Source organism: Dreissena polymorpha, chromosome 6, assembly GCF_020536995.1.
Source record: "Dreissena polymorpha isolate Duluth1 chromosome 6, UMN_Dpol_1.0, whole genome shotgun sequence".
NCBI lineage: Eukaryota > Metazoa > Mollusca > Bivalvia > Myida > Dreissenidae > Dreissena > Dreissena polymorpha.
The window spans coordinates 47,572,990-47,592,297 of record NC_068360.1 but is presented as its reverse complement, the minus strand read 5'-3'; the positions used below and the strand labels follow the sequence as shown (position 1 = coordinate 47,592,297).

The 19,308-nt window shown below is 32.8% G+C and overlaps 1 protein-coding gene and 1 long non-coding RNA gene across 2 annotated transcripts in view; one reads left to right on the top strand and one right to left on the bottom strand.

Annotated features, from left to right (window-relative positions):
• The window catches only part of LOC127835653 (E3 ubiquitin-protein ligase mib1-like), an 83,436-nt gene that overhangs the window by 29,680 nt on the left and 34,448 nt on the right, over positions 1-19,308 (bottom strand). The window contains exons 9-10 of the mRNA XM_052362091.1: positions 13,213-13,370; positions 10,965-11,041 (exon numbers count right to left, since the gene is read on the bottom strand). Coding sequence (XP_052218051.1) covers positions 10,965-11,041; positions 13,213-13,370 — 235 coding nt within the window. The remainder of the gene's footprint in view (positions 1-10,964; positions 11,042-13,212; positions 13,371-19,308) is intronic.
• LOC127834016 (uncharacterized) lies at positions 17,266-18,466 on the top strand. The gene is made up of 3 exons (XR_008027764.1): positions 17,266-17,422; positions 17,899-17,966; positions 18,437-18,466. It is a non-coding gene; the product is annotated as an uncharacterized LOC127834016 (long non-coding RNA).

Here is a 19,308-nt window from a genome sequence, read left to right as displayed (position 1 = left end):
TCTACCAAATAGACTCACTTGATTTTTCTTAACAAATCAAATGGGAAACCATTGATAAATTAAACAGCCATACAAAGCAAGAGTTGAATGTAAAACTAATGTGTTTCTCGTGTTTAAAATATTGAGCAGAAACACAAGTTGTACACGCAACTTCAAAACGAACATCATAATAATGCTCAGAAATGTGTTAACACAGTGTCAGTGTCTTTTCATATGAATGTTATAAACAGCACTAAACTATGTTTAAAATTTCATTAAAATTGTAAGACGTAAACATGGATGTTTGTTTTCATTAATACATTGGACCCTTTTTTATGTGGACAGTAATTGTTATTCTTTTGTTTAGACGGCACTCTGCCATGGGCCTTATTTAATTTAACAAAATTCGTTTTCTCATGGAATTGTATGCAGTATAATTAAATAACTGTTTAAATCAAAGCTTTTCCCATTTTTCTATAAAAGAATTTCGGAGTTGTTACTTTTTTCTCTGATTGTCTGTTTACTTAATGTTCTTTACAAGAAATAATCGTCCACATAATCGATAATGTTGTTTACTTAATTTTTGTGTCATTTCTTTTGTTCATAACATTTAGAAATGTTCCATTGTATATTTAATGTATTTAATGTAAAAATCACACAACACAGATTGTCATACCATAGGACTGGGGTTATAACGATTTCAATTAGACTATGCATGTATTGTGTGTATGGTGCCATTAAAATGTACTATGTTCTAAAATATCATGTATATATTGACAATTTATCAATTTACATAAATATACTTTGTCTTACAACAAAATATGTTTTATAAAATTCTGTGTAAACTGATTTAAGTAAATGTTAATAAACAACTGAGCCTTTTTTTATTTAAAGGAGTTTTTTTGTATATAGTATATCAAGTTAAATTAGTATATCAAGTTACATATTTTTAGTTTGTCTTACAACAAAAAACAAATTATTAAATATATTGTTAGCTAATTTAAGAAAACATACATAAAATACTGAGCCATTTCTTACTTTAAGAAGTTTTTGTAAAAAACACTTTTTAGAACATTCGCTCTATGTCCGGTATTGTTAAAGGTGTTAACATATTGGGCTGCAGGGGGTATCCACTGTCTTAAAGTAGCCACACACTTCGCAAAGGTTTGTTTCATACATACATTGCAGCATTAGAATAACTGCATATGAATGCTTCGTGCGCGAAACCCGGGTATCGTGCAAAAATGTTCAAAACATCTTTTTATCGTTACTTATGCTATGAACATCAAGCACATGAAAATCTTTCCTTTTTACGCACAAATGCTCATCTTCCATAGGGGCGATTATAGGTATAAATGGTCCGTCAAAGGCTCCAATGACGTTTCGAAAACCATGATGTTGTTAAATATTTGTTTAATTTCTGTCTGCGACGCTCATGTTGTAGGCAATAGAGGCAAAATCTAGAAAGTGATTATGATTATGATAATGTTTAATAGGTTGTTTTTTATGTTATGAAATGGAACAATTAAACAATTCGTAATTGTTTTTTAATGTTATGAAATGGAAGAATTAAACAACTCGTAATTGAGTTAGTGGTACTTAACAGTTGAAACCACGTTGCAAAACAATTTAAGCATATAATGTAAACGTCATCCTATCAATCAATCAATCAATAAAAAGCAATGTCAAAGCATATTAACCATATATTTTGTGCGCACAAAGTTGTTGTTTTTATTTCTATTTATATGGGTAGATTCGTGTACATGAATGCAGAGAACTTTTAAGTCGTTGCATCAAGATATCTAGTTCGCAAGAATAAATTGAGTAAGTCGTAGGAACGTCATAACTAGCTCGTCGTAATAGCATAACTTGTCGTTGGAACGGAACAATTAAACGAATGAGTAATAGCAACTGATAAAAGCAAAACTGTCATGACTCCGTTTGCTAAAAATGCGACAGATGCATGCGTTTACATGCTTTTCAAACTGCGTGTATTCTGATTTGTTGATTCTTTTGGTACTACGTATTAGTTATCTCAATCATACTTGTAAGATAAAAATTATATTATTCACACACTTATTAAGTCGTTCCCATGAGTCAGCTATGACGTTACCACTACTAAGGTACTCGTTCCCACGAATTAATACGTCGCTCCCTTGGGTTAGTTATCTCGTTCTCGCGACTTTAATTTCTCAATCAAACGCCTGAGAAAGCTAGAACATGCGTCATAAAAATTCGTTGAATCCATTATTAATACCAATTGAACAGGTTTTATTGACTGTAATTGAATATGATTATGGTGTGTATTACATGCAATTCAAAGAACACCCGTTTGCACAAAGAAGCCATGGTGTAACGCTATATATATATATATATATATATATATATATATATATATATATATATATATATATATATATATATATATATATATATATATATATATTACAACTTATGTTTAAATCGTGTAAGGCAGTTTTGGCAAAAAAATGTGTTATTATTACATGAATGCCAAAAACCTTCTTGGCTCAATAAACAGATTTAAAACACACACACACACACGCCCCAACATGGTAGTGAAAATCATGTCAGCATACTACGTAGAAACGGTGATATAAAACATGTCAATTTACTATAGTTACATTGTTAATGGAGCCACCTCCACCTCTATAGCATGTGCTCGTCTTTTGGAAAAAAATACAAAATATGTAGTAGATCGACCAAAAACCACATTGGTTTTTTAGTTGCTATATACAAGTTGTATATATTAAAAGCAACTGCGCAATGTTATTTCTGATATAATAGGTGGGTTGCAATTTCATATTTCTGGGCATTTAAAGGATTGATGAAAGTTTGCTGAAACGCACAACATGACCCGATTTTTAAAACTCTACTCATCTTATTGATTTCTGCAACATTTGTTAATGCATCACTAAAAAGAGGTGGCGCCTGTGATCAATGGCTTTGTAAGTGATCCAAATTAGTTTATGCACACCATTGTGGTGTATGATCAGCTGCGCAGTTTATGGTTGTTCATAAATTAAACGGTCAGTTAAGATATTTTTTTGTTAATTTAAGACCCTAACAAATTTAATTTAAGAAACAATGTTGTTATCAAACATTTTCAAATTATAAGAGCAAACAAATTTGCTAACAATTAATATATATTAAAGGGTAAAAGGGTTAACAATTAGTCATATAAATAGCTTGGTCCCAAAATCAACGGTTGTAAGCTCAAATTGCCATAATTTTGAACAACCAGGCCATGCACTGGGAACAGAGTCACGCATGGTATGGTCTCGTCACAATCTCCCTGTCCTGTGTCACATAGGGACATGAAAATGGTACCGGTTAAATTCGAAAAATAAGCATTGTTTTAATTTAGCTGGAATATTTGTTATTGTTACCTTTTCGCCAAAAACTGCATAACAATAATATATAAATGCACAACACAACTTTTTGACACTTGGGTAGAAGTGAATTTATTTATGCTGGTTTATACATATATACTTTGATTCGGTTTTTGTCTTTTTGAGTTTTTTTTTTCACAAAAGTGTATTATGAAATGTATAAAATGTTTTAGTAAACGATGTTAGCGCTTAACCCTCTCCCCCTTTTTACTTCTGTCTGTGTTTCAACGTGAGAGATGTTAATACGTTCCCTCTGTTCACATATGATCTGTTTTCCATATTTCTACATAAACTATTCTGTAATGATTTTGTGTAATATATATTCTAATTACATACACTATACATGCATTCATCATTGTAAAAAATCCACATACATGAAGACAACAAATTTAGTATATCTAAAATATATCAACATGTAGATTGGGCATTTTGTCTTCATATTGTTTACCCCACCCATTTTATTTGCCTTATATACCACAATTATAGATCATATTGACATTAAATAATATATCATACTGTTCATAAATCTCGTTGTTGTGTATAAATGTAGTTTCCACTTATAATTACATCTATCCTGCTTTTTCGGTACAAATTTAAACAGGCCTTTAGCCAAACACAAATGTTTTTTTGTAAAGATCGTTCGTGTATTAAATAATGTTTTTAATTAAATGTATTCAATTTCACACACAAAAAAAACTTATTTGTTTTATTAGATTTATATGTTATCAATGGCTTAAATTTAAAAAAACCTGACCAAAGACGTGGACATTACATGTTGTTTGTGTTATTTGTGAAAACAAGGTATTGTTTAGGTTTTTGGGCGGCCATCTTGACGGCCATCTTGGATAAAGACCCCATGTGAACAAAAGTTTTCGTTGGAACAAAGGTTTTCTTATACCCAAGGCAATGTAAAACATCATCAACATATTTAATTAAGACTTTCCAATCATGCATCTTGTGCCCACGTTTTTACTAGTGCTTAATGTGAGAGATTTAAGTGCCCTTTGTTGATAGATGATCTTTTTTTCTTGATTTTTTACTATTATCTGTAAGAGAAATGTATTTTATGTTGAAAACAATAATCATGCACGTATAAGTATCAAATAAGACCCACATTCATAAACATAACAAGTTAAAAAAGGCTAGTATATCTCAAAATATACCAGCATGCACATTAGGCAGTTTTTCTTCATATTTGTCATTTACCCCACCCACTTTTCTTGTCTTATATATCACAATTATTGGTAATATCCACATGAAATATAATATAATTATCTTCCTAAGTCTCATAGGTGTGCATTTATGTAGTAAGGATGATAATTGTATCTAAACTGCTTTTCAGGTACAAATTGAAACATGTCATAAGCAAAAACACATGTGTTTTTTATACCTTTTTTCATATATTAAGTCATTTTTTCATAAACTGTAAAAAATTTCATAAAAAAATGAATTTGTTTAATAAGAATAATATATTCTTAATTGCTGAAATTGAAAAGCTTACCGAAATTGAAGAAAATATATGTTGTTTGTGTCATTTCCGAAAAAACGGTATTTTCAAGGTTTTTGATCGGCCATCTTGGCGGCCATTTTGGATTTAGACCCCGTGGGAACACTTTTTTCTTGGGAACAACAATTTTCTTTCACCCTAGAGAATTTAGAACATCATCAGCATATTAGAAAAAAAACTTCTAATCATGCCCCGTGGACCTCCGTTCCTACTAGACTATAAGCATTGTCATGACAAACTTCTATTTTAACTCAAACTGCAATAAATTCTACTACAAAAGCAAGAATAACAACAGCAGCTTTAAACTACAACGTCTACGTAGATATGTTCTTCATCTTATTAAACACTACGTAAATGGCGCGATGCTTGTTTTAGCGTATTAATTGGTCTCAAGCCGAAGAGGATAATGCATTAAAATTATAACGTAATTTGATAAATGTGCTAGTAAAACGTATTTGATTAATAAATATCTTCAAAGTGCACTATAAGTTCGTAGGAAATAAGACAATTACAAAGCCGTTATACTATTCAGTACAAAGTTGCGTATACTAATATACTTAGAGCGAAATGCTTTATCTTAAATCCAGTGAATATTTGCACGGCAACGTACAATATCATTTCGACATCAAATGAATGACAAATTATTCGTTTAAAAAACTGTATACTTCACAATACACGTTTACAGTTTTTTTTATTGTCCGCATTGGTTCGAAACAAATGAATAATGTATATAACTTGTACATTCAAAGAGGAAAGTAATACAATTAAAATATATTTGTAATACCATGTTCAAGGTTGTAGAAACACATTCAAATTATCTATTTTTGGTATTATTGTATTTTTTTATTTTATGTTCATTTACGGCACGGGATTTAAAATTAAAGTTAATAAAAATAGTATCATATACATGTATAATCGGCGATTGTAATAATTATAATAACAAAAGGTAGAACATGTCCGTATTTAAATATGTACAACCTTATTCACATTCTGGTTAGTTCATTTAGGGCTATTTTATTAGCTTAATTCTCTGGATGTTCTGTCCCTTCCGCTGATTTAAATGGGCATTTGTCAAAACATGTCTATACAAATGGTTACAACATTGTTGCCCCGACCTGACGTCAAACGTGCGTTATGGTTTTTGTGGAAAACGTGCGTCGGACGTACGGCTTAAGTTCGATTTTCCTCGATCGCAATTTCGCCGGTTCAGACATTATCGCCATCACTGATGTAAATACGGGCGACGTACAACTACTGTGCGGGCAAAGTGTACTTTACTTCAGTTAGTCGCATGTCTTACACAGACACCATACGGCCACCGCATGAGAATGTTGTAGACGAACTTTACAATAGGTCGACACGATTTCTTTCTAGGTTTACTTTATAAGTAGAAAATAAGAAAACTATAATTGTTTATTCATTATTGTCATATTTATTCCTCCGACACCTATAGAGCGCTAGGATTCTCATTTAAAAGCGGTGATTGGTCGCCGCGGACGTATAAATACCTGTTTGAGTGCGCCCATTGACTGAATTCGGCTGATAAGACACATTATAATGAAACTTGCACAGTGGCTTATTTATTTAATTAGTATCTGTCATGCTCGTTTTCCCCTGGACTACATCGGTGGACCTATTTAGTGTTAACATTATTTCAGATTCGTCTATACATTCTGATGGACCTAGACCGGATGTGCCTTTTTTGCCGTTAATTTATTTCCACAACATTAAATTCATAATTAACTCATTAACAAAAAAAAACACAAATGATTCTTTGCGACTTCAAAACACGAGTAGTTTTGACAAGCTTGTTAATACACTGCGTCAACCGTCTGTAATATTTGGTATCTTATTCAGCAGCGAAACAGGAACTGGTTTATTGATAAAGAAAATGTAGTACAACCTACGTAATGGTTTACATAAAAATGTGGTAGAGTTTGTTACATTAGTAGGTATCACTTAAGTTTTGACAATTCAGTTCCGTATTCGGTTGCAATCAGAAAAATGCAAACCCTTATTACTTATTCAGCCGCAAACAAGGAAGTGCAATGTTCATAAAAAAACAGGAATGGTTTATGACACATATTTCGATATACAAATACATCAAACTTGAGTTGTGTTTTGTTCGTGCTCGCAGCTGATTCCAAATCGAATACAAAATATGTAAGTTACCATTTTCAGATGATTTACTGAAAACATATGCAATGACGGCAAGGCTGTATAGGTTCTACAGACGGCGGAGCATAAGGGGCACTTAATGACATGCTTCTAAACGTAGTAAAATCTGTGAGAGAGTCAATATAAAATCTTTGAAACTATTCACAAAGGCTTAATGAATCATGTTTGTATACATCCACTACACTAATTGACGTGCTGCGATCGTAAGACGAGCTGGCTTATTTGTATGTAATACACAAGGTCCACACTGCATGTGTGCATATATTTCTGAAACTTAAGCCGGTTTTTAATTTTCACCAATGCTTTGCTTCTGCTGGTACGGTATACGATTGCGTAAATGCAGGCGTTGCTATCATTAGTATCATGTTTTTAAATACGACCATGTTATTAACACGTAAGTTATAGTATCGACAAATCATTATTGTCACAATCAACGAACATTTTACTGTTGCGATCGTGGTAAACACAGAAGGCCATATAGACACTCGAATTTACAAACAAAAGCATACATGCGTTTGTTTTGAGATTGATCATCGTAAAGGTCTTTTTTTAAGTAGATGAATGAATGACTCGATGTATGCAAAATGAATGAATTTATGAATGCATTAATTACTTACTCAATCAATCAATTAATCAATCATTCGATTAATCAATCAATCAAGCAATGACCGTCCTTTAAATGTAATGATGTCTGTTCACTACACGGCCCCAAGCCGCGACACTTGTGCCCTCTCTCCCACAGGACAGGCATTTGACCCTGATTTTTATAACACAAATCAATGAAAGTAATTAGTTATATGGTACACTTTGGTATATGTTAAGTTGTTACTAATGGTTGAACATGCATGTTCATTATTCAGTTTGAAGAAACATGATTATTAATATATAAAAGAGAGTAAAAATGTGTCAGAACGAATATGTTGATGCATACATGAAAATCATTGCGTGAATGGTATGGTATTGTGAGTTACAAGTGAAATGTTTAATCCTATAGTTTGGCAAGAATATCAGTTAAACTTATTGATGTTCTTCATTGGTGCGCTTTGAGAAATATATGGGTTAATTAAAAGCAGCATGAATCAAGAAATCGAGCCAATAAATCTTTGAAAGATCAACATTCAGGAACAAAGTATTTTCAAATCAAGAAGTATCCTACAGTTCTAGTTAAAAAAAACGTTGAAACGACAAGACATATGCTCTTATATTTCAGTCGGTTTATAAAGTGAATATTTTCCCAGTACATACTGCTAAATTTAGAATCGAAATCGAAAAGTTCTTCCGTGGCATCTATTGATTTATCTATATAACAATGTAGTGCACTGTTAATGTATATTCAAAACAATGTACTGTATTATGATTGAAATTGTGATAAATTAAAATCATTGATATTACCAAATAGATCTCAGTAAAGCATTAACAACGTAAGATATTTCCAACACATACAGGTCTAATTTTTTTAACTCACCCTTACTTTTGGTTAAGTCTTCAGACAGGCTGAAAACTAGGCATGTTTACATATCGCATGCTGTTCTTTAACGTTAAGTAATTCATTATTTAGGTTGCAATTCGAGTTTAACACGTCACCGTCACTGTGAGCTGTACCGGAAGCAGCTACTAATGTGCCTCAAGTAGACTGGACGGTTTTACCGAGTTGACTCAATATTATTTTCAATTTAAAACACCGATACTCATCCACGATAAATTGGTTCCTTTTTCCTTATTTTTTCGCGGAAAGAGAACTGGAGTATAAATGCAAACAAATTAGTAGTAATGTAATAAAATGCTGTTTTGATATAAGTAATAAATGTATTATTATTGTATGGGTTTCATATATGATTGATGTGACGTTAGTATTCGAAGTTTGAAATACCAGTGTACTGTACTGTGAAAAAAACCGTATTCCAGCGCGAAGAAGAAACACAAACGGTTGCGATAATTCATAAAGGAAATGTTTTCGAGTTTTTTGACATACAATTTTAACTGATGTATCTTTCGTATCAATATGATACTATTAGATCATTTAGTTACCAAGCAACAGCTGCTTCTTTGGTTTGAATAAGGCATGGGGAACTAGTTCCTCATTCCTTTTGAAAAGAATGTTGATTGTTTCTTCTTTTCATATTGACCAAGTTTTCTTTACGTTTGCAAAACCTAATTCATGACTCGGCTAAAGAATTATTATTGAAACAAATGCTATGAGCGACTTAAAAACAAAAGTAGTAAAATTAAAAATCAACAATGACATTATTTTATTTTGAAGAGATAATACAGATCAAATTCGCGAATATCAGTTAATTTGGATGTTGTTCCCGATAACATAAATGTTTATGTAGATGTCTTGTTGTAAGGAAGGTTACAAAAATAAGGTATTATTATAGACAGAGAGACCGGAATAAACTGCCCATGCATGAACTATTCATTGGTGCGGAAGCAACCCGAACTTTTATTAAATATACGTTCCAAAGCTCTTGGGCGTCCTTATTATAACAAACGATCAAAAATCCTCTGTAGAGTGAGCGAATCAGAACCACCTTAAAAGAACACACATGATCATTATATTAGAAAACAGGGTAAATAAGTGCATTAAGCTCGGTTTCAAAAATGGTGGTCGACCTGCATTGAATGAAAAATGGTATTTAAATAATTTACTATTGGAATGTGTGCAAGGATTTAATTATGTAGGTGTTCATTTTTTCTTCTAGGCTGTCTATGTTTAAAATGGCAGAAAGAAACATATCTTGATTATCTATATTATATGAATCGGAAATATTGGGGCTAAAATCTTTTGAAGTTGTAGACAGCGTATGCACATATGATTGTAATAGATTTATGGCAGCACCAATGTACTCATGTAATAATGCTATTATAGGTGATTGTGGTATATATCCAGTACATATTTATTCATCTATGAGAGTTATAAAATACTGGTTACAAATACTTGAAACACCATATTCCCGTCTTATAAAAATGTTCTATACAATGTTGAAATGCTTTTTTGGCTTCGGACACGCAAACTGTGGCACCTCATTACGAAATCACTTGCAATCCATTGGGTTTGGCTATGTGTGGGAACAACAAGCTGTTGTGAATAAACCAGTCTTTTTGCTAAATTATGCTCAACGATTAAAAGATATTTTTGTACAGCAGTAGATAGAAACGTGTTATAGTTCTTCACAACTAAAAAATACAATGGATTTAAAAGTAACTTGAATTTAAGTTATATTTAAATATTTTAATAATTCGTAAATTTCGAAACGCATATGTATGTTTTCGAATTTCTTCCGATACGCTCATGATTGAAACTGGCCGCTATTTGAATATCGACAGGGCATTGCATTGCATATCGACATTGCAAAAGTGATATTGATAATGAATTTCATTTTCTTCTTATATGCACAACATACTTAGATATTCGTGAAATGTATATACACATCAAGTACTATACACCCGCTACTACAACTTAATTTAATAAAATCGTAAGTTACCGGGAAGAAAAGGTGATCAGGATTAATGCTATGTTCTTGTAATATGCTTCTGAAAGAAGAAATGCGTTACTGAATAGCAGTTTATTATTAATATAGGTGCCTGTATGTGTCTATGTGATGTTATTCGTAGTATGTTACTATGCGATGTTATTTGTATTATGTTATTTCAGTTAATCACCAATAGCTGTACCATTACCTATGTATGTTTGCGTATATGTGTATTGAAGTGTGTGACAATGCTATGTTATTTGTACTTGCAAGGGCCGGCGGCCACATAGCAATGCACAATGCATTGCATTAAATTGAATTGAAATATAATAATGCAACTACACTGAATACTTTTAATAGTACTACTACTATTACTACTACCATTACTATTTCTATAGAACTACTTCTGTTAATTACCTTTCACCGCTTTTATCGACGGTAAACAGCTCACCATCTGAGTCAATGCCGAACGCTCCTCTGGTCAGTTCCCAAGGCTGTAATCAAGACAACCATATAAATACCTAAACAAGTATGCTGCCATCCGTCAAATAGCAAACATACAGTACAATAATTAACTTACTGAGTCATGAACGTAAAGATGAGCAGTGAATCATAACTTAAATTTCCAGGTATTTGGTTTGTAGTGAGATAATTAATGTTGGAACAGACTTGTGATGAGGGGGTACCCGGAGGAAACTACGCCTGTCCGGTTTAGTGACCAACAACCAAGCTCACATGCGCCGAGAGCGGCGATTGAACCCGGATAGCCTAGGGAAGAAATACACTTCTAAAGGTCGATCAATAGTCATTATAGTTATGGTATATATGTTCTTTTACTTTAAAGTTTCTTCTGCTTATTCGTCATATTATTTGTGTTGTTCGCTGTATTAGCAAATGTTATGCTGACATTGAAACTGTATATTCCTAATTCATTTACATCTTTCTATTAAAAAGGTTTCATAACTATAAGTCAAACATATCCTCTTTAACTTAATTTGCGTAGACAATATGCAATAATTGCATTTTGCATGGACCGTAAACTATTTAATGTCACAATCCAATGTATACGTGTCTGTTAATGATATTCGTCATTCTCTTTGCATTTCTTACTATCTTATGTGCTATGTTGATTTAATGCACATATATAAATAATGATTGATGAAAGACTGGGTCGTGTAATATTTCTTAGAAGTCCCAGAAGTCTCCTTATTAGACACAAAACATATGAGTGCCCTAAGACGTTACCAAAACGACCATCTTTGTCATATTGAATTATTTTATGATAACGAAAGACATCTTCATATTTTGTTGACGTCGGATTTACAGTGGCCGTGTGCTTTAAATGTGAAGAACATCGGCTGTTAAACGAACGGTGCGGATTCGAATGGTTTGTGTTTATTCATTGAACCGAAACGTATTGTACATTATGATTGGAAATAATACAAATTGATAAAATATTTAAAAAAAACTATAGAAGACTACATAGCACGTGTATGTTTGTATAGAATTGTTATTCAACAGAAGAAAAGCACACAAATAAACAATATAATGTATTATGTACATGTATATAATGGTAATTAAAAACAATTGATGTTTAAAAAAAGGCTAATTTAACATTAATCAGTAATTATGATTACTTTCTAATATAACAATATGGTGTGTGCATTGTAGCATTTGCATATACAAGCGAATTATGTTATTATGCTTTTTACACCCTGCAAAATGGTTTCTTCCTGAGATTCATTACAATTATCTGGTGTTATTCTATATGCTCCTCTCTCAAAACTTGTAAACATACACGAATTTGGTTGATATTTGCATCGTGCCTCAGAAAATTGTTATTATGTTGCTCTAGTGCAAATTAAACCAATGGAATTATTTATTTGCTATTAAATCAAATTAAAGTTTATTTCTTTATAATGTGTATACCGTGTTATGATGTATGTACATGCATGTAAGTGATTTAAAAAGGGCTTAGTGTAAGGATCGACGCGTCGATCAAACGGTTTATAAACTCAATGCTTTGAATTTTCCATTCCAATGTTGTTACCTTTTAAAGGTAATAACGCGCTTATCTTTTATAACAGACAGGCGGGCGTTAACACTCAAACTAAATTGTGATTATGTTCCATAACGCCTGCATTGCTGGTCAAGCTAAGAACTCAATATGTTTTTGTGAGTATGTACCTTGAAGGAATGTTATAAAGAAACAATCTATCAAAACAGTGAAGAGTTCTATTTTTGCGCACAAAACTAAATTATCCGTGACAATTAAAGCAACTTGTGCATATGTCCTGATGCTAAGTTGTTGTTGTTTTTTCTCAATACTAATTGATTCGCGATTAATACTCTATACTCCACATTCATTAATACCAATGTTGCTAACTTAAGATATGAGGAGTATTGAATTCATGTCGTCAATGCACGTCTTATAGTGTATCCGTTATAATGCCCGCGGTTTTTGCGATGTTGATTGATGTCGGTCATCTCAGGGTTTTTTCAGTTGGTTACTGTTATATACGCCACAGGTCGCGTTACCTTTTTTCGTTGAAAGTGTCACTTGTATTTGCAAGAACTAATTATTTCCTGCACTTCATTAAAACTCGAGGGAATTAAGTTTTATAAATGTTAAGCCTACTTAATATGATTAACGATAGCATGTTACCTTTAATGCATCTTTATTCTGTATGTGGTCCACACAGACGATTCCAATTGTTGGACAATAATCATCAACGCTATCAAGATCTTCGTTGAAAACAGATACAGCGTCTCCGACAAGTTGTGTCACTCCATCGTTGGTTCCGCCAGTCACCATACATGTTGCTAGGAAAATAAAAGTCACATGTAAAACATTTCAATAAGAACTGAGGTTTGGTATTTGCAATCAAAATTTAAACAAGTATTTCACTCGGTTGACATTTAACAAACGACTATTATTACAATTCTCTGTATCTTCGTAAGCATTTTGTTTCTATCTTGGATGCGTTTGATTTAAAGACATCTATCAATCAGATAAAACATCAGTTAAAATTACTTTCAGTGTATTGACATCCCAGAAAACATACATTGAAAATGTCGTTCTTGTTTTTTTGTTTTATTTCAAAATTAAGGGATAACAAATTAATCTTTAATTAGTATTATTAAATGAAAAATGAGTTTCTTTTTAATAAATGGTCCGTAACTTGTGAATTACAAAAAATTGTCACTGAGAAATATATATATATATATATATATCTCCCAATAAACAATATATAATACATCACACGCAAGAAGTTATAGAAGTACAAAAAAATAAAAAAAATACCACACACATATCTGTCGAAAGTATTACACAAGTAAGTAGCAATAAACAGAATTATAAACAATTCGACAAATATATCGTAGCATAAAAATGTATTGTAAGACTACAATTTTAATGATTTATGTTAAAAAAACTGTTGCAAATTGTTCTAAAAGTTTCTGTCTGATCTTTATAAAAAGCAATTATCTCCTCAATTTTGAGCCTATTCTGAAGATATGTATTAAAATGATTAATATTGGGTATGCTGTTCTGATACTTATTTCTAAAAGAATAAAACAAACCTCAAAATGTCTGCAGAATACAAAAATGTTTACATAGAACACGACTTACCAGTGGAGGACAGAAACGCAATCGCAAACCTTAAGACTCTGGTAAATGTTATTGGGATTGATAAATTATTGTCAAGAGAAATCGTTTAGTCCAAAAATCTGACGCTTGTGCTACCCACAGCAGAAACGAATGGCAGGAAGTAAACCACTCTCATAGGTTGCGTCCGCAACCTATGAGCACCAGATTAGAAAGACACGAGAGTCGACATCAAACCACGACCGGTGGACACCGCACAAACGAGGACTACACACATAAACGCGACCCGCAGCCACCACGTAGCCAACACAGTACGCGTGCTTGGAATACACATACCGGAAAAAGCCGTCGTTACCAGGAGCACAAGGACGACGGAAGTCGTAACTACAGAAACCGCTACCAACTCCTTTACCATAACAACTACAACCACTATTAGGTGTCATGCGGGTTTTGGAATCCAAACGGATTCAGTGGGAATGAAACAACCGATAACTACCAAATTCGTAAAAGCTGTATATCACACCTAAACCTTGATATAATTGGTATAGCAGAAACACATTTAAAAAATGAACAAGTGTTAAATATTGACGGATATACGTGGTACGGGCAAAATAGAAGACATTTGCATAGACGATGTTTGGATATATACGAGTTTCTTGATTCGTTACTAGAAAATATAAACGTTTATCAACATAACTCAATTATCAATATTTTCGGTGATTTCAATATACGTGTTGGCACGAGTGAGGACTTTATCGCTGGTGTAGACAAACTACCACAAAGACAGATGATTGACTTTCAAACATCACCCTATTGTGAAGCATTCATTTACTTTCTCCTTAGTGCAAATCTGTGTATCCTGAACGGTAGAAACTGTATAAATAATGACTACACAAGCATCTCGACTAAAGGTTGTTCAGTTGTTGACTACTGCTTGGTATCATATGAGCATTTACACCGATTCAGAGACTTTAAAGCTATAAGAGCGACAGAGTTAATACAGGAAAGTCTCGACATAAGCACACTCCTACAGTGGTAAATAACTTTCACAACCGCGGAGGAAAACACCCCAAGTGAAATATCGAAAAGGGACATACAACCCAATGCACCAAACATTAAATACGACCGACGAAATATACCAGAGGAATTTATGAATAACGACGTTATATATGAACAATTGAGAAAAAATCACTTTGATTTAGGATGGGTGCAAATTGGACGGATGAACATAATGATAGATGGACGGACGGAGGACAATAACACAAAACTAAGACAAAGGAAGACGGACGGATGGACGGACGGACGGACGGACAGCCGGACGGACAACGCCAAAACAATATCCCTCCGCCAATGCATATATATACTCATACCAAGTTTAATTGAAATCCGCCAAAGCACTTCCAAGATATGGCTCCGGACACAAAAGTGCCTATAGTAAAAAGCATTTTTTCAAGATACAAAGGGCCATAAGTCTGTTTTAACAGATGGTGTTCAATGCCATTTGGCGTGCATCATCCTCTTATGCATATATATACTCATACCAAGTTTCAATGAAATCCGCCAAAGAACTTCCAAGATATGGCTCCGGACACTAAAAAGCATTTTTTCAAGATACAAAGGGCCATAAGTCTGTTTTTAACAGATGGTGTACAATGCCATTTAGCGTGCATCATCCTCTTAAGCATATATATACTCATACCAAGTTTAAATGAAATCCACCAAAGAACTTCCAAGATATGGCTCCGGAGAGAAAAGTGCCGGACGGACGGACAGCCGGACGGACGGACGGATAACGCCCAAACAATATCACTCCGCCTCTGGCGGGGGATAAAAAGAGGACGAGTTAGCAAATCTTGGTGGCACAATGAATTGACGTCGGAGTGGTCCGATTTTCGCATAAGTGAAAAAAATGTGGCTAAAATGCGAAAATAATTCTCAAAGACAAAGACTTAAAACAGCATACGTTCAGAAACGTTACCAGTTTGACAAATCGGTACAGAGACGAAAACGAAACTATTGGTATGAAGAACAACAAAACTTGCTTAAAGCATGTAACAACACAAACAGAAACGATTTCTGGAAAGAGAAAGGAAATTTCGGCATTGGAAAAGAGCGAAACAAATTAATTCCAATGGAAGTTATTCTTGAGGATGGTACAATATCAACCTTACCACCACATTTGCTTGATAAATGGAAAAGGTCGTTTGAAACACTTTATAACATACCGACGACAGAAACGTATAGCACATTCGAAGCTAGATCACCACTTGCTGTTGGAAAACATACACTAAATAACGAAATAGACATATTAGAGATTTTGAAAGCAGTTAAATCACTAAATAAAAACAAAGTCCCGGATATGACGGAATACCAGAGGAAACTTTAAATAATAAGCTCACGATATACTTTTTACACAGTCTTTTCAATGTTTGTTTTGTAGTGTATCTTCAACATTGCAATACGGACGTATTACCCCAACTCTTAAATGTAGTAATTCCGACAAAAGATATCCAAATAATTACAGAGGAATAACGGTAACATCAGCTATATACAAGCGTATTGTTCTGTGCTTAACAATAGACTTACAAAATGGGTACAAAATAATAATATTCCATCCGACACTAAAAACGGATTAAGCCCACAAAGAAGTTCCATCAATCAGCTGTCCTTTCTTACAAATATTGCGCGAAAGAAAAGCAAGAAAGATACTTTTGTCGCATACGTGGACTTTTCTAAAGCCTTTGACCGAATCAATCGACATAAGTTATGGTCCAAGCTAGAAAATAATTACGGCTTAACCGGTAAATTCTTAAATTCTTAAATGCTCTGAAATCCCTTTACACATCCGTTATTCACCAACAATTCTTTACTTGAGAATAAAGAATAAAGAAAATTCTTTATTCTTTACTTTTCTAAGAACGTTCTTAGGTCGATTCTTTATCGGTATTCACCAACGCTATTTTTAGCGTTCTTTACTAAGAATTATTTGTTATTGATGTAAGCGACCTTGGTACACGGCATTTTCGTTAACGCATATAAAACTCGGAACCGTTTACGTGTCTTCTGTCACAACATACAAGATGGCGGACAACAACGCTAACGTTACTACTAGTAGAAATCGTTGGTCCGAACAGGAGGAAACTGTAATAGCCCAGGAAATAATTAAAAACTATGATGTCCTGTTCGGCCCAATGACCGGTTGTGGCGCACTCAAAATTGGAGAGGTTCGAAGGAGAGGCTGGGAAGCCGTGGCAAATGTTCTAAACTGGTTTGTACTTTTGGTGTTATCAATTTTCCAAATTTTGGAAATTCTAGCAGAAGGAATATTTGTACAGTTAATTCATTATTTTGTTTTTTAATTATTGATTATAATAAAATTTTTAATTTGTGCAATGTTTAAAAACGAACAGAATGTTAAATAATATGTGACATAAATATAAAAAGCAGTAGATGATTTGAGCACAAAATATTTACCATAATATAAAGTTATTATGCTTCACTATGGTAAAAATATTGTGCTACCCGGTTTCAAATATTCCAAAATATTCAACTAAACCCATATTGTGTCATTTTTCATTAATGATGTATTTCTACAAATTCATTCATCAACAAAATTGTTTGTGTCAAACACACATGAAATGTAGATTGCAATGTGGAAAAATGTTTTGAGGAATAAACAAATCATTTCTTAGACTCAATTTCTGATTTTAAAAAATGTACCTAATTGCATTCCATTCATTTCAGCCAATTTTCCACCTATAAGCGCGCAGGTTCAGAGGTGAAGAAAAAATACTATAACATGAAAGACAAAAGTAAGTGAAATTTAAGAGATGTACTCCTGTCTTATTTTTCTTGCTGCTTCTTATGTAATGAAGATAAAATGTTCCACATTTATTGTATTTCACATGAAAAGTGAAACATCATAGTTACTGTGTAAAAATTAGCTGAAATTTGTAATTGATTTTTTGTTATATATGTAGGTTCATGATTATATTGTAAGCCTATTATGTACATGTAATAATGTTGTTGAAAAATCAATAATTATATTATATATATTGAGGAATTTTATGAAATTTTCAAAATTGTTATATTAATAACTATCTGGTACATTGCTATTATCACCGGTCCAGCATACTTAATGTACATACTGTGCAAATCAAGATACATGAAAATTGCTAAAAAAAGCATTAAATCAAACATTGGTGTAACTTTTGCTCCTTTTTGCTCCTTATGTTTATTTTGGACTCTTAAATTACACAGTTTCTTCTCAATATAACTATAGCAAAGACAAAAAATGATGAGATGAGGAGGCAAGGCACTGGTGGAGGGCCCCGGGTGAAAGAGTTCACCATTCCGGAGGGGATTCTCCTTCAGCATTTTGGGGATTCCACCTCTGTGGCAGGGGTCCCCAATGCAATTGACACTGATGGTTTGTACAAGTTATATAGAATATAATACCATTTGTCAATTTTTATTATTATAATATCATTTTTTTTGGCATTATGCTTTGGTATTCATTCTTCAATGAAGGTAATGTTTAACAAAGATACTATTAATTTATGACCAGAATGAAATACATATCATTTTTAAGTGCATTAGAAAAGTATGTTATTAAAGATTCATCATAACTCACCTTAGTCTGTTTGTTGGTATTGTTTTCAGTCCATGTTAAAAGTGATGTGTGAATGTTAATTATAAACTGTTAAATGTTTTAAAATTATATGTATGGCTTTATTTTCTTAGCTCCAGAGGGTGCTTCAATCAACATAATTGAACTGGGCAAGATGCCAATAGGTAAACAATTAATGTAGATTATGCTCTTCATCTTGGTTAATTACATGATGGTGAATGGCGAGAGCTTTTGTATTAAAAATAGCATGTTAATAAATTTCTATCAATTCATTACTCACTTTGTAATATTGTTAAAATGGGGTGCCAAAGCTATGTGTAGTTGAGCAAAATATCTTTTATATGATAATATATACATTTTTTAATATTGTTGTTAAATACTAGATCATTTTGCTTCGTTTATTACACAGATGGTAGCACTTGCATGACGTTCAAGATAGATGAAAGAGGTAAGTGACAGGGGCCTTATTTTTATGTTAAATTTTTGGTGAATGAAAAATAAATATGAAAAACTTATTAAAGTAT